This window comes from Saprolegnia parasitica, assembly GCF_000151545.1.
Source record: "Saprolegnia parasitica CBS 223.65 unplaced genomic scaffold supercont2.41, whole genome shotgun sequence".
NCBI lineage: Eukaryota > Oomycota > Saprolegniomycetes > Saprolegniales > Saprolegniaceae > Saprolegnia > Saprolegnia parasitica.
Window position 1 is genome coordinate 272,030 of NW_012156435.1, and position 16,041 is coordinate 288,070.

The window sequence follows — 16,041 nt, forward strand, 5'->3', positions numbered from 1 at the left end:
TGCTATTTCTTAGAGTTATGTCGACAGCGTCAACATATTTGGGCAGCGGTAGGCTCGCTCGTTCTATTGTGTTTTGTCAAGCATCCTTGTTGACACATGTTGTCTTTCGGGCATTTGTGCGATCGGATTGGAGACTTGTGGCAGCCTCCGGACGTATATTTTATGGAACCAAGGGGCCGCGCCTCGAAAACACAATCCCTTGCTTGCTGCGGGCATCGGAGATGAGCTCAACACGAGATCAGCGATACCAAGGCCATTGGCGATACCTGCGGCGCTGCAATGTACGTACGTCGTGAAGAAGTAAGAGGAAACATTGAAGAAAAGGCAGTCATTTCGTTGGATACATTCAGTACTGCGCTTCCTTCCTCAATTGCACCGGCCTTGCACCTTGATGTAGGTGACGTCGAGGAAATGCAGGGAAAAAGATGTTGCGATGTGTACCCTGACGAGACTTGGCGACAAATGGACGACGCGAATTCTTCGCACGCACAGTGTCTTTCTGACACTTGGCCTTGACTTTCTCTGGCCTTGAAGCTACTGCAACTTGGAAAGGACCGATCCACTTGGATGCATGATGATCTGCTCGTTCATGCCATGTCCAGCTCCCACATAACATCAACGCGGCGGCATTGTGATAACTCCTCGAGGATCACGTCTGCAGCAGTACTGCACAGCAACTGCAGCGACTCACGTGGTTTTGCGTCAGACCAAGCAAAACGCTGTTATCCAGACGAGCGAGCGACTGTATCTGGACGTCCCACGGAAGGCGATATTTCTGCGTCGACGCACTGGCCTCACGCCATTCGCATGCCCTTTTCTGCACGTGCAGCGTAAAGGAGAGCGTGGACAAGGACCAGTTTGTAACACTGCAGCAAAATAAAGAAGACGGCGCTGGGTGCACGCAGGAAGGTTCAACCAAACGGCAAGTTCCGTGACAGACCGTGACTGACAACGTGGGTGAACGGCAAATTGCCCTTGTGATTGCTACAGCAGCTGGCCAAGATACTCCGACCGCCAACGACGGCAGGCGTCATTGGTACCCCGAGCAGATGGCGATTTACATAAGGTTTTGATTTGTCAGCCAATCATTTCAATTGCCCTCTTCACCTACCCCCTTACCCGAACGTGAAAGCCAATCAGTGCTGGCATAACCATCTGCTCGGGGTACCAATAACGATTTCCCGCCAACGACTCGTATGGGATCGGCCAATATGACGTTTACTGTTGTTGAGCCTCGAGAGAATGGGTACCTGGTCCAGCGTGGCGTCTTGACGCCATACTACAAAGCCGTTCGAATGATCCTTGACGAGCGGTGATACATGCTACAAGCTAGAAAGCTACGCTGCATTCGAAAAGCTAAAGAGCCACGTACGGAAAGCGGCCCCGTACTACGTCGAGCGAGCCACTACAATCACCAATGAGAGGTGCGACGGCCCGCGCCTGTCGAAACGATCGGCCGTGCTGCTCACAATTCCGCCTTCATGTCTTGCGTAACCTCGAGTAGCCACGTGCTCGTGGGTGCGACTCGGTCTTGGTGTCAGCACAGTATGGTCCATGCACGCCCACGCCCAGCCATACGGAACCGTCCACACGGTCCATATATCGAGTCAACCAACGCACGCCTCGCGTTTGCAAGCACGCCAGGTCCACGCCGTCCCGTGCCGTGCATTTTCATGTCTTTGTGTATGTACCAGGTAGGTAGAGAGGTGGTTGCACAGGAACGACTCGCTTCTTTATCGGGTCAGGTCGGGTGGCGCGCCTAGCCGTCCGCGCAACATCTGGTTTGCGAAAAGATACATCGTCTGATCAGCTGCCGCACCTCTGCTGGATGTATTTTCCTTCTCACAGAGCATTGCCAGACCGCATTTCGCCGCACTGCACGCAGTACCACTCCAACCCTTCTTCAGTATGGACCCGCCGCGCAAAGGCATTTACCTCTACGAGCCCGAGCCGACATGCAAGCCGGCGATGCTCAGCAGCGGCGTCTCGTCGACAAGCTCCCAGGAGCGCCGACCGGCCCACTTCGAGTCGGTCAACGCACGCACCAACTTTCGGTCAACGCCGGTCGAGACGCTTGGGCCGCACACGCCGCCCGTCTACTCGTTGCAGGACGACCCGATTCTCGAGGGCCAGCCAGCGGCGCCCCACGGCAACTACGACTCGCGCGAGACCGCGACGTATTTCAACTCGATGACAGTCGTCATCGGCGCCTGCCTTGGCATCGGTCTCGGGTTGATTTTGACCAAATTTAACATTCCGCCAGACCTCGCGCTCTGGCTCGAGCTGCCCGGCAACCTCTTTGTGCGCGCACTGCGGTGTCTTGTCGTGCCGTTGGTGTTTAGCACGATGACGGTCTCGATCGCCGAAATTGTCGTGTTGAACAAAACGTCGATTTTAACGTGGCGCACGGCCGCCGTCCTCTTCTCGACGTCGATCCTCGCCACCATGCAAGGCATGGTCGTCGCCTTGATCTACAACAGCGTCTTCAACGCCAACTGGCCCGTCTCGCAAAGCAATGCGACCTCGACCAATGGCATCGTCTTGGGTCTCCGGTGTGCCAACGGGCAGTTCTTGGAGACGCTCGCCAACGGCACGCTGGCGTGCTTGAGTCCAAGTGCCAACGCGAGCGCGCTCTTTACGGTCCAGGATGTCAACAATGTGCTGAGTACCAACGCGGCGTTTCAGCAACTCACGCTGACACAGCAAGTGATTGGAATCATCAACTTGGTCGTGCCCGACAACATTTTCGCAGCCATGGCCAGCGGGTCGCTTCTCAGCATCCTCACGTTTGCCTTGCCGCTCGGCGTCGCGGTTGCAAAGTCGCACAACGAAGCGCTTGGTCCAGGCACCAACTACCTCCTCAACATTTTGCGCCAGAGTCGCAACACGCTCCTTCTCATGATCAACGCGGTGCTCAAGCTGACGCCATTCGCGGTCTTCTTCCTCTTGTCGAGCTCGATTGTGACGTACAGTACAACGAGCACGAATATCATGGCCCAAGGCGGGTACCTCATCCTCTTCTTCATCGCCGGCGTCATGGTCCATGTCCTCATCGTCATGCCGCTCTACCTCTTTTTGTTTACGCGCATCAACCCGTACAACTACCTCCGGCAGCTTGTGCCTGCCTACGTGTTTGCGTTTGGCTGCTCGTCGTCGATGGCGACGCTTCCGGTTGCGGTCACCGTCGTCCACCAGACGCGTCAAGTGTCGCGCCAGCTCGCCCAGCTCATGATGTGTCTTGGTACGCCGGTCAACCTCAACTCGCCCGGCTTTTACTACCCGCTCTTGACGGTCTTTATGGCCAACGTCGGTGGTGTCGGCAGCCACCTCGGCGTGCCGGAGCTCGTTGTGCTCTTCTTTGTCTCGCTTTTGGGCTGCGTGGGCACGGCGCCAGTCCCCAACTCGGGTCTCATTATGCTCATGACGGTCTGGAAGACCGTGCTGCCCAACATCCCGCTCCCCGGCGCGTTCATTTACATCGTCGCCATCGACTTTCTCTTGGACCGGATCTGCACGTCGACCAACGTCAACGGCAATATGGTTGTGACCCGGATCCTCGCCGACTACTTTGACGACTCGTGGGGAAGCGAGTCGGGCCAAGCGTAGAGATTGTTTGCGGGAATATTGTCGTCGTGGTGATGTCGTCCATGCCTGTACTATAGTTTTGTTGTATCGATGACGTTTTTGCGCTGCTTTCGATTGCTGTCGAGTATTGTGTATTGCAGCCCACCAAGTCGAATGTCATGATCATGAGGAACGAGCGTTTGGTTTTAGAACGTTGGTGGGTGCTAATAGTCTATTGTTTAAAATGTTGGGACATAAGGCACTGTTCTGCAACCAACATCGCAATGGCAATGACTTTACTCTAAATGTTGGGACATAGCTTTTTGTTGCGTGGACGCGGTGTCTAGCGGTGGGTTGCTGGTGATATTAGCAGCGGATTCTGGTAGAGAAGGCAGCTGACTGTGCTATTGCGCAAGCACTGGGTGGTGAACCCCGTCGGGGATGATGGCGCCGTGCGTTCTCAGGTCCTGACTAGGGGTAAGGTACCACGCCGACCGGTCCGTCAAGCAACCACGCCAAACTACTATTCATAAACTTGACAAGGGCGCGACCGAACTCGGGCCACTTGAGACGTCGGTATCGCTCATCAAGCCAAATCACAGGCGGGCAACCGTCGTGTGTCGTGGAGCGTTGCTGTGATGGTGAGGATGGTTCCCACGGCGTTGCGAATCGATTGACGAAGGAAGCGGTTGCAGCGGCCATTGGACAAATTGCAAATCTTCCAGCGATTCGATTGGAAATACGTGGCAGGCCCACAGGTTGGCTTTGATTCCTGTGAAACGCACTCGTGTAGCAACCTGTCCGTTCCAAGGGCACATCGATAGTACTTGCTGTGTAGACACCTAAAGAAGACGTTGTGTGTGAGACATTTCGTTAACCAAAGTCGGCGTCATAGTCGTGGGGCTCAACACAACGATGAACGGCCATGGAATGAAAGATGGTCTATCCAATAGTATAGCACGTCTTGTCCAAGAACGCCACCTGCAGATGTTGCCCCTCCTTTCTAGGTCGGGATTAATTTCGTGCTTATGAGATCGCTCGAGGGATGTAAACGTGTTGTACCATGAATAGAAAGGGAGAAACTCTCTTGCTCTTTTGATTTTCAATCCGGATACGAGGTACTGGATCCACTTTTTAAGAAAAGGGGCTATGGATGGTCAATCGATCGTTCATGTCGTGATGGAGTTGCAGGTGAAATCGTGTCGCCCAGGTGTCCATTTCTTGGCGATTGCCTTCGTGACTGAAATCGTCGCATTCGATGCTGACACCAACGCTGGTGGCCAGTGCTTCCATGAGCATGTAGTACCACCTGAGGCACATCGGTTGGACATAAAACGAAAGCACAAACGGTTGCGACCGGCGTGCGTCACAGAGGCTACCGGCAATGGCAATGATGTTCTTGTCGTCCACGTCGCAGTCTTCCAGAGAGATGCGATAGACGCCGCCTTGGATCCATCGACGAAGCTGGCGGCCAAAAAGCACGGGCTTGTGCCACAGCGTGGCGGTGGCTTCCACGTGGACAATATGGAGATATGGCGAGCGTGCGGCCCACGCGTAGAGATCGAGGCACGCGTCATCGTCTTCGTCACACCGCAGCGCCCGCGTACTCAAGACGCGCAGGCGGCGCGGCGCCGGCGCCTCTCGCAACGCAGGCACACTCCTCAGCGTGCATGTCTCAAACGAGAGCTCATCCAGCGTGACGAGGCGCGGCAGTAGCTCCAAAACAAACGTCGCGTCGGCGCTGTCCGCGGAGCGGATCTTGAGAACGCGAAGGGCCGGGAGATTGATCCAATTCGTGAGAAGCGCTTCCGCAAGATCGTCGACGTCATGGTCGATGACGAGACGGAGCTGCGTAATGTACATGAGCGGGACAGCGGCCTCGACGAGCCCTTGTAGCAAGTCAGGTGTGTTAGTAAGCTTGAGGCTCGTGAGCGACGCTGCAGCGGCGATCGCTCGTGCAAAGCCAATGTTGTCATCGCTTGTGAAGCCATCAAGACGGAGCTCCATCGCATGCCCCGACGCAAGCCAGGCGCCAAAGAGTTGTCGCCAATCCCCGCAGTTGTACACGTCTCCATTTGTTGATGCGTAGTGTATCTTTTTGGCGTGCTGGGCCGCGAAGATGGCGGCGTTGATGCACGCTGAGTCCAACGCAACGGCGCCGACGCCGATCGCGAAGATGGATGTGCAATTTCGAATGATGGTTGCGAGCGCCTCGGCACTGTTGTCTTGCGGCCACGTCGAGAGAGCGATGGACGTAACCTTGGGACCCCATCTTGTGGCAAAAGCAATTGCTGCTGCGTACGGAGCACTCTCAGGCTCGCTGGTTGCTTCGCGTAGCACCTCACACAGCCTGTCGAGATTACCGATGGAAATCGAGCGCATCATTGGCAGCGCTGTGAGCACCGTCGAAATGTGCTGACTGTCCATGTCTTCGATGCAGACGTGTGGCCATGGCGCTTTGCACGCGCTCGAGGGCGTCGTCAAGAGCGTCCGAAGCGCGGCCAAAGGAGCATCAAGCTCGTCGCGCGGCAGCGCGGTGAGCAGCGAGAGAATGTCGTCTTTCGAGTTCAAGCACTGCACAAAGTGGCTCAAGAAGCCGGCGTGGACCACTGTCATTGACGCGTGGCACGGTCGCTTGCTGTCCATGTAAATTCCTCGCCACCGGTTCCGTCAAATGGATTGCGTTGATGGAGATAGAATTTCAGACGTGTTCTATTTTAGTTACATGCGGCTCAGCGACGCCGTGACCTGGTCGCTTTCATACAGGAAAAAGGGATGGAGAGAATTTTGTTTCTCATACAATTTGTATGTTCCACTTGCAGACTATTATGTCGCTTCTTTTGCTGCCTCCTCGTGTGTCGGCAGACCGCAACCCGTGTCTCTGAACCGGTCCTCGCACTTGGACCGGACCGTCCACGGTTGCGATCTTCCTCGATTCTTGATTGACACCTGCAGGTATTAATAGGATGTGTTAGATAGTATATCGTGCAGATACCAAATTTTGCTGGAAAAACCACCTCGTATACAGTGACCAAAAGGCGCGGGCTTGCTGCACACTTTATCGCACATGTTGAGCGCAACAGTCGCAAGGCACACGACGCCCAATGGAGTAGACCCAGGCACGTCTCGTCGACCATGGTGCAATACGTAAGAGTCGGCGTCCGTAAGTGGCGTGGCACTGGCGCCTCTAGCAACGCCGGCTCGACGCGCAGCACACACGTCTTGAGCGTGAGCTCTTCAAGCTTCAGAAGACGCGGCAGTAGCGCCAGAACAAACGTCGAGTCCAACTCATCATCGTATGTGAGCTCGAGGATGCGAAGCGCCGAGAGATCGATCCAGTTGGCCAATAACGCTTCGGCAAAAGTATCGTCTTCGGGCAAAGAAAGGCGCAGCTCGGTAATGGCTCTCAGTGGCACGGCAGCGCCCACGAGGCCTTGTAGCATACCAGAGGCGTTGACAAGCTCGAGGCTTGAGAGCGAGGTCGCGGCTGCGATTGCCCGTGCAAAGCCATGATCGTCGTCGCCCGAGAAATTCTCGAGCCGGAGCACGTCCAGACGCGAGCCACTCGGAGGTGTGGGGTGCACCTCGTCGAGTACAGCGCTTGGAACAGTGAATAGACATCCTTGGCCGAGCGCAGATTTGCGTGATGTGGAAACAGACATTGTCGATCGACCCGTAGCACAGATGGTACCCAAAATTTGTTTGGTGGGCACCGAGCCATGGGCTGCGCGGTGCATGGGCCGTCCATGTCGCCAATGCAGACGGTCGGCTTTGACATTTTAGTACAAGGTCATTGGTATTGCTAGTATTACATGCATATAGAAGATGTAAACCTTGGCCGCCTTACGTGCTTGGTAGCTACGAGGGACTGTAAAAGAGCAGGACATAGTCACGTTTGTCGTAGCGCAGATCGAGCTCCCAGACCCAATGTTCAATTTGAACGCATTCGTCGGCGTTGGTTAAAGTCGACCCGTGTCCGTGGAGGCCAACGCCGGTGCACGTGGCGAGTGCCTCCAAGAGCGTGCGGTATGACTCGAGACCAAATTCTTCGAAGTCCAGCGATAGCGTAAACGGCGCTGACCGGCTCGAGTGGCGGAGCGCCGTCGCAATCGCAATGATGTTCTTCTTGTCCAACACGCAGCGGTCGAGGACGACATGTGAGACGCCGCTCATGATCCATCGGCGAAGGTAGCGGCCAAAAAGCTCAGGCTTGCTGCGCACCGTGCGGCACATGTTGAGCGTAATGGTCTCGAGGCACGGCGACTGCGACGCCCAAGCAAGGAGACTTAGGCACGTCTCGTCGTTCATGTGGCAGTACGACACGTTCAGCGTCCGCAGGCTGTTCGGCGCCGGTGCTGCCGGCACGGCGTGCAGCACACAAAAGTTGAGCGTGAGCTCTTCAAGCGTCAGAAGATGCGGTAGTAGCGCCAGGACATACGTCAAGTCCAAATCGTTGACGGAGAGGACTTCGAGCGTTCGAAGCGCCGAGAGGTCGATCCAGTTGGTCAAGAACGGTTCGGCAAACGCTTCGTCCTCGTCTAGCGTTAAGCGCAGCGCGTTGAGGGCCTTGAGCGGGATAGCAGCCTCCACGAGGCCTTGTAGCAAGCCAGGGGCGTTGTTAAGCTTGAAACTCGCGAGCGACGTCGCAGCTGCAATCGCTCGAGCAAGGCCGAGAGAGGCATGGCATGCGATGTTCTTGAGGTACAGATGCGTCACATGCCCGGAGGCGAGCCATGCAGCCAAGAGCGGTTGCAGGTCGCCGCTGGTGTACCCGTCGGCTTTGTACGATACAAGACTCATGCGTTTGACGTGCTGGGCCGCGCGGATCGTCGCTGCGACAATCGCCGGATGCGATTTGTCGACGTAGACCACGATCGAGTCGAGGCCTGTGCAGAGGCGGACAAGGCGCGGGAAAGCGTCCATCGCATCGGGTAGCAACCGCAACTTGACGACGATGGACTTGATTTTGTGGCCCCATTTGGAGACGAATGCGATCGTGGCTGCGTGCGGCATCGTCGTTGACTCACTCGTCGCGTTGCGTAGCACCGCGTCGAGCTCGCGACGGAACTTCATGGAAATGGAGCGAAAGATAGGAAGCGCGGCGAGCAGCGTAGGGGAGTGGCGACTAGTAAACGCTGCGATGCAAGCCCGCGGCCAGTACCAATCGACAACGCGATAGGTCTTGGGCGTCGTCAAGAGCGTGTAGCAGCGCAGCCAATGGCACGTCAAGCGTATGACGTGGCAGCGCGTCAAGCAGCGAGAGGACGTCCTTGGCTGATGACAAGCATTGCACGATATGCACAAGGACACCGGCGTGGCCGACCGAGATTGGTGCGAAACGAGGACGTGTGGCCACGGGGTGGTCCATTGAAATCTGGGCAGGCGTAGCTCGATGAAACCTCTGCTGCACGCTGATTGGTGGCACGTGGCACGTCTACAAGTGGCGAAGGCAAATGGAACGCCACCGACGCAAACAGCAATTCAGCCGCACGTCGTTTTGGCTGACATACGATATGCGACTTCTGTGTTGCAGATGTGGTTTTGACATGTGTACGGCCATCCATGTGCCGAGCGACCAGGATACAGTTGTACATGTATGCGCGTGATGCTAGTCTCTACGTATGCGAACTCTTTGTAAGGAAGATAACGCGAAACACGTTCATATATATATGCGCGTGATGGAGAGCTACTGTGGATGTGCCGGCGACGTCGCACCGTTGCTGCTGGCAAGCACAGGTTGGAGCTTTAGAAGACGCAGGATGGAAATCGATGGATCTTGTTTCGGCCGGTGTGTCACGGATATCGATGGGATGACCTTGGCCTGCTCTTGATACGAACCGAGTGAAGCGCTGTGATCGCGACGCATCCTCACCCATATCTTGAAAGGCGTTGGAGGGCCAAAGCAGAGACGTGCGGCGAATCGAGATGGTCGGCAACGGTCCAGAGTTTGGTGGGCCACGTGTTGTCCAGTGCAGCGATCAACTGCGAAGTCCCAATCGACAAGCCCGCAGTGTCATCAAACACTTGAGACTGTCCACACCTACCGATGGTAGGGGTTGCACCAGGCAACTATTAAGGTAGGCGCTCTTTGAGCAGTACACGACTCGACCGTAGCACCCACTCAAACGTTCCGGTCACCTTGTGAAGTAGACGACTCGATGGCCCGCTGGCCATATTTTGGCGAGTTCGAGTTGAGAAGGCAACATGACGACATCGCCAACGGTGACAGTACTCGTCTACCAGCTTCGTCTCTCTGGACGGCAAACATTGAACTTTGTGACTGCGCCTGGAAATATTTTCACGTCTGCTTCTGTGTCCTTTGTCGGTACCGAGGTCGAGTACACCGCTGAGTACCGTAACCAATTCGATCCAAACGCCTCGATGGTTGCGTCACGCTCTATTCGAATCCTGGTTCGAGTCAAGTGCTATGCCACGGCAGCGTCACGTAACACTCATACGCCGTCGTTGTCCTTGAACGATCCCGTCGTCAGATTCGTACGTCCCGAGCAAATGCTCAAGCTGTCGAAACCGCTCGAGTCCGATGCAGGCGCACGAAGCAGAGACTTGTGTAGCAAGGAGCAAATGTAAAGTGGTGAAACTTTTACTGTAATAGAAGCGCCTAAAGGTGAATTTGGTGACTATCCAGACTTGGCAGTGGCGTGCCAGGATACAAATCCTAACACAAGCATCGACGGCTACGTGGGACTCGAAATGGAAAACTTATATCGACTCTGGGTCTCGGTCTCGTGCCACAGAGCTCGGTCACCCACGCCTCAATGTGGGCGAAATCGCTGCATCGTAAGCGTTCGGAATAGCTTCCCTCGAGGCGGACGCCAGTGCATTTGGCGAGTGCATCCAACAACACTTTGTAGGACGAAGACGCAGCCGATTGTCCGACACCTCGAGCACAAACAAGGCCGAGGACGACCGGCGTGCGAGGCGAAGCGCCGACGCAATGGCAATGACGCGCATTTCGTCCAAGCGGCAGTCATGGAGCGTGACGCGCTCGACCCCTGCGGCGATCCATTGACCAAGATACAGTGTACTCTATTTCTGCTTCAAATGAAGTTCATTCTGCATATTGTTGGCTCTCTATAGTCTTATTTCCTCATAGGAAGCGCTGGACTTCACGATCATGGTGCAATCGCGGCGTATTGGCGATGACCACGGTGTCTTCCCACCGACATCCCCAGAAAATGCCGAGCCTCGTCGAGGCAAGCAGCACGTACAAGACTTGATACTCTTTACCAAAGACCGAGCTACAGATCTTCCAATCAACCCATTTTTGGGACGATATACTCGATACATTAGAGGCTATGGATGGCCAATGGCATGCTGCCGTCATCGATACAGTGTAGACGCAGCGTCAACGCACGCCGTGCAATCTCTTGGCGCATGAGCGGGCGGCGCTCAAACCAGAGATCTGCACGCGATTTTGAACCCACCCAACCCAGCCCATTGGTCTCTCATTTTTTTGGACCCACCCAGCCCAGCCCATGAGGTCGTTTTGCCCACCCGGACCCAACCCATTCCTTGAAAAGGCCAACCCAGCCCAACCCGACCCGGACCCATTGACCCATGGGTCCATGGGTAAGCTGCGGGTCAGTGGGTTCCATGTATATGGTTGTATTTAAATTGTATGCATGTAGCCGTGAGAAACGCAATGGCGCAGCAGGAAGTGTCGATGTGTACGAAAACTCAGTGTGCAATAGCGGGAGTTCAAGTCCAAAATATTTGTTCGGCGCTCTTTTTTTACAACAACTTCTTTTTGTTTTTGCTGAAGGATCGTTTGAACGAAATCTTGCCAGCGACGTTAGGTTTCAAGCAATTGCGCAGCTTCGTGATCGTGCTGCCAGCGTCCGGAAAATTGCTCTCGGACTTGGCATTCACGGCGAAGAGACTTCGCACGACAAACTGGCATGCTTGTCTGTTTTTTCCACCACTCGAGCACGGAGTAGGAACTCCGTTCTTCCACCCTGACCTTCAACGTCAAGTAGCGCTCGACTTCGATTTCCACGCACTTTTGCTGGTATCTTCCGGCGCCTCGTCGTCACACCAGTCAACCGTAAAGAGCTTGTGCTTTGCACGGCGGTCCTTCTGTGCTTTGCACAGCTTCGTCGTCGACGGCTCGTCCGGGCCGCGCTGCCCTGGGGTCGGAGCGTCGGCGTTTGTTGGAGCTGGCGAGACGCATTCGGGCTTCTCCATCGAAATACGCTTGATCCGCTCGATTGCCTGAGCTTCCTTGTCCTTCGTAATGCAGTTCTTCATCCTGAGCGAACCGAGCTATCGTGGGTCGAGAAAGGCGGCCGCGAGATGAAGATCGTCCAAAACGACATTCTTCTCGAGGATATCGCCAACTGCATTGCGTAAGGCAGCGGCAATCTATTGCATCGGGAAGGCAATGCATGCGAAGGGCCGAGTCCCAATGGAGTCCAAGATGCTGGTCTGGGTCGTTGGTGTTGGGCACTTGTGGCGCTTTAGCGAGCTTGTATCAAAGGCAGGCAGCATGGTGAAGACTTGTAAGTACGTGCTGCAAAGTAGTAGTTGCCAGAGGCTGTATTCTCCGTAGCCTTAGCACCGTCAATAGACACAACACCGAAGCGGCTCCAGCAATCGGACGTGGCCTTGGACGACTTCTGGAGCGTGTACTGTGGGTCGCCCAAGGAAAGCGCGCCGTCCGATGGTGCTGGATCTCGTTGAAAGTGCGAGCGTCGTGGGCGTGCGTGCTGAGGGAGGCACTGCGGCAGCAGCAGAGCTTGGCTCGGGGGACAAAGCGAGTTGAGGCAGGTGGACATGAGGACGGGCTGCGAGAAGACTTGTAAGTGTTGTCGGGGAAAAACAAAACTGACAAGAGTTCATTTACACGGATTAGCTGCGCCGCGGCATGGCAGGCATGACCGCGTTCTGGAGCGACAGGACGTCGGAGGCATCTGCACTATCTGCACTGTACTAGCCGACATTTTGTGAATTCGGAGTTGGTCGCGTAAACTGTCGCAGCGCTATGGACGAGACACATCGTCCAGTGCAGTGCTGAACACGTCATTACGTAATCGGTTTGTGTGATCGACTGACCATGGGTTGGACTGCCGACCAAAGCGCCAACCCGGCCCAACCCATGATTTTGGCCTACCGACCCAACCCAACCCAACCCATCCCCAAATATTTTTTGCCCACCCAACCCGGCCCATATAACCGGGTTGGGCCGGGCCGGGTACCGGGTCTTGGGTCAATGGGTCATTTTGCAGCTCTCTGGCTCAAACACCTCGAGCGTGACGTTAGAGCACGTTGCAAGCGCGGCGTAGGAAGCCATAATGATGCTGCCGTCGCCAATATAGAGCACAAACCGCGAAGACCGATACGTGTCACAGAGCGCCATGGCGATCGCAATCACACTCTCGACGCCCAAGGAGGTGTTTGGGATCGTGACGCGCTCAACGCCGGCGGCGATCCATCGACGCACGTAGCGACCCAAGTGCACGGGTTGCGACCTCACGGTTGCGACCGCGTCGAGCGAGATGGTCTTGAGGCACGGCGACTGCGAGGCCCAATCGAGAAGACTCAAGCACGAGGTGTCGTCCATGAAGCTCCTGTACACTGTCAGCGCTTGGAGCCGACGCGGCGCCGGCGCCAACGTCAAGGAATGGACGCATTCCATGCGGCAGTGCCACAGTGAAAGCTCTTCAAGCGCCACAAGACGTGGCAGTAGCGCCAGCAAGAACGTATTGTCCATGGTACTCGAGTCACGCACGTCAAGCACACGGAGCGCCGAGAGCTCGATGCAATTCGTTAGCAGCGACTTCAAGCTGGTCGTGTCACGCTGCATGTCAAGACACAGCACCGTCAGGTGGGGCAGTGGTGTCGCTGTGTCCACTAGGCCCTGGACAAGGCTATCGGCATCGCGAAGCGTGAGGCTCGTGAGCGATGCAGCGCCGACAATTGCCCGCGCCAAGATTTTGCTGTCGGCCGATTCAAAGCCCACGAGTGCGAGCTCCCTCGCGCGACCCGAGGCTAGCCACGTCGTCATGGATGCCAACCAGCTTTCGCATGCGACAACTTTGCCGCCGAAACAGGTCAGATACATGCGCGTGACGAACGGTGTGGTACAGGCGACGGCTTCGAGGATGCGCGGATCTGCTTCGGCTGCGTGCACAATAATGTAATCGAGACCGGTGCAGAGACAAAGGATTGGAACGAGGACATTGATGTTGTGCTCTCGCCACGCAGTCAGTCGGATGCTCTTGATCTTGTGGCCCCACTTGGCGGCAAACGCGATGGTTGCGCTCCCATCCGCGCCGGGTTCCGAGCTCGTGGCGCGCAGCACCTCGTCGAGCCGAGAGAGATGATGCATTCGAACCGAGCCAAAGACCGACAGCGCGGCGAGCACAGTTGCCGTGTAGCAGCCATCGATGTCTTCGATGCAGACCTGCGGCCAGTGCCCCGCGTGCAAGGCCCTCGGCGTCGACACGAGTGTGCGTAGCGCAGTCAGCGCCTCGTCGAGAGCATCACATGGCAGCGCCTGCAGCAGCGAGAGAACGTCCTTGGTCGAGGCCAAGCACTGCACGATATAGTTGAGAAAGCCAGCGTGCAGGACTGCCATCGGCGCACCGCAAGGTCGCTTGCGCATGCCCGGCGATTTTGACTTGTTCGAACATGAAAGCGATTTGATTGGATGCAAATTGATGGTGCTGCGAGCGGATTGGAGACACGTGGCAGATCAATATCTTGCAAACCGCCGTCGTGCGCATCCTGAAACGAGTGCTGTTATGAATATGACCGCGCGATATATATCGTCTTCATTTGCAACGACGAGTGGCGTGCTAGCGAGATGGACGACGACCGGTGGTCTACGTTAATCTCACAATAAATCGTAGCAGCGCAAAAGAGTAGCTCCAAGGTTGAGGTTCTTTCTGTAGCGTACTAGTACTTCTCTGCACAGGCGACTGCTTGAACAAAGAGCAGACTCGACCGTTCCGCGTGCACGATCTAGGGGACGTGGCCGGTGCAGAGACGTAGCGTCAAAGCAAGCACGCCGACGTCGTTGTGGTCCAGCCACGTAAACAAACCGACATACGTACGTGATCTTGTGGCCGTATAGAATCGATTGAAAAAGAGTGAAAATCATGTAAAAAACAATTCCCACTCTTCGTAGTTGCCTATTTTACACTCATTTCATAAAAAGTAGAAGTACCGATCCAACCAGTGCCTGTAAGGCACGGTGCTGCGGTGCTGCAATGAACATCACCATCACAACACTTCAACAATCATCCGATAAAAAGTAGAAGTTGATTGAGTGTAGAATCTTGCAACAAGAGTCCAAATCGTGTGTATGAACCAATCATCACGCTTATAATATGCATATTTTACACATAATATGCATATTTTACACTTACTTCACAATAGGTGAAATGTTGATCGAGTATACAATTGTAGCATGTATTGAAATAAGAGTAATCGGCATGTGTAAAAGCCATTTTTTACATTTATAAGTGTTGTGTGTGGACCAAAGGCTAAGCCATGTCCAAAGGATAAATATTATTCATTCCCTTGTTTCCAAGGGTCCAGATCGACACGAGGCGTTGCACGCTCGACAGAGATAAGCTTGGTCGGGCTGATTACATTGCCAGACGTTAGTACCTCGCTATTATAGAAAAGCCTCGTACCATAATTTCACAATGCTCTCGCGCATGCGCTAAATGCTGGCGTGGATCAAAACCGTCAACAGCTAGGGCAACAACGTAAGATACCAGGTACTACCAAGGCACAACAAAACGTATGTCATTGTGGAGCCTACGAAGGTGAAACCGTTGGCCATGAGTACCGGTACGACCCCTTATGTGCAGAGCTGGGTTGGTGCCGTATTACTAGTAGTGTAGTAGTGTCATGTTATGTTTCGACGCCGGCTGACAAAGCTATAACACAGCGCATGGCCATTTTGGTGCACGGCTTCGCCGTGCAGCGCTCCGCGCAAGATCGATAGGCGCGCAGCGTGCGCCTTGACTCGATTCGCTCCCGGCGGACATTCGTTTACGAAGATTAGTATGCCAGTATAAACTAAACCTCGGCTGCGCCTCGGGCCCTACGGGCAAAGTTGATTGCGACTCGCTTCGCTCGTCGGCAGCGCTCCGCGCTGGAGTGGTGTGGACCATGGGAAACCATGTAGAGAAAGAGGAAAATGGAGTCTGGAAGTTCAAGTGTAGAAGTTAGGCTTCACAAGGGAGGAGTGCTGGGCCCTCGGAAACCAGTCCAATAGTCAGTGGCAAGCCAACTGGACTATCGGAATTTGTAAAAATGAATGTGAAAAAAAACCACACCGAAGTGTGGAAATCAGTTTTCACACTGATTAGAACAGATACTACACTTGATCTTAGCCAAAAGGCCGACTCTGCTTTTTTTCTCCATACCCAACAAGTAAAAACAGGGCAGTCTGATGACGACCTCCAGCCAACCCAGCCAACCCTCGCGCTTCCGCCTCTGGCT

The 16,041-nt window shown here is 55.0% G+C and overlaps 4 protein-coding genes across 4 annotated transcripts; 2 read left to right on the forward strand and 2 right to left on the reverse strand.

Annotated features, from left to right (window-relative positions):
* Nucleotides 1–1,908: 1,908 nt before the first annotated feature.
* SPRG_09087 (hypothetical protein) lies at nucleotides 1,909–3,696 on the forward strand (the record flags this gene model as incomplete). Its single annotated transcript, XM_012348205.1, has 1 exon — nucleotides 1,909–3,696. The coding sequence occupies one exon, from the start codon at nucleotides 1,909–1,911 to the stop codon at nucleotides 3,604–3,606; it is 1,698 nt and encodes a 565-aa protein (XP_012203595.1). The 3' UTR covers nucleotides 3,607–3,696.
* A 3,726-nt stretch (nucleotides 3,697–7,422) lies between these two features.
* On the reverse strand, nucleotides 7,423–8,932 carry SPRG_09088 (hypothetical protein; the record flags this gene model as incomplete). The annotated part of the gene is made up of 2 exons (XM_012348206.1): nucleotides 7,423–8,689; nucleotides 8,847–8,932. 2 exons carry the CDS (start codon nucleotides 8,930–8,932, stop codon nucleotides 7,423–7,425), a joined length of 1,353 nt encoding a protein of 450 aa, XP_012203596.1.
* An 836-nt stretch (nucleotides 8,933–9,768) lies between these two features.
* Nucleotides 9,769–10,140, forward strand: SPRG_20721 (hypothetical protein; the record flags this gene model as incomplete). Its single annotated transcript, XM_012348214.1, has 1 exon — nucleotides 9,769–10,140. A coding segment is annotated over one exon (372 nt), but the record flags the coding sequence as incomplete, so codon positions are not given.
* Nucleotides 10,141–12,790: 2,650 nt separating this feature from the next.
* SPRG_09089 (hypothetical protein) lies at nucleotides 12,791–14,196 on the reverse strand (the record flags this gene model as incomplete). Its single annotated transcript, XM_012348207.1, has 1 exon — nucleotides 12,791–14,196. The coding sequence occupies exon 1, from the start codon at nucleotides 14,186–14,188 to the stop codon at nucleotides 12,791–12,793; it is 1,398 nt and encodes a 465-aa protein (XP_012203597.1). The 5' UTR covers nucleotides 14,189–14,196.
* Nucleotides 14,197–16,041: the final 1,845 nt, after the last annotated feature.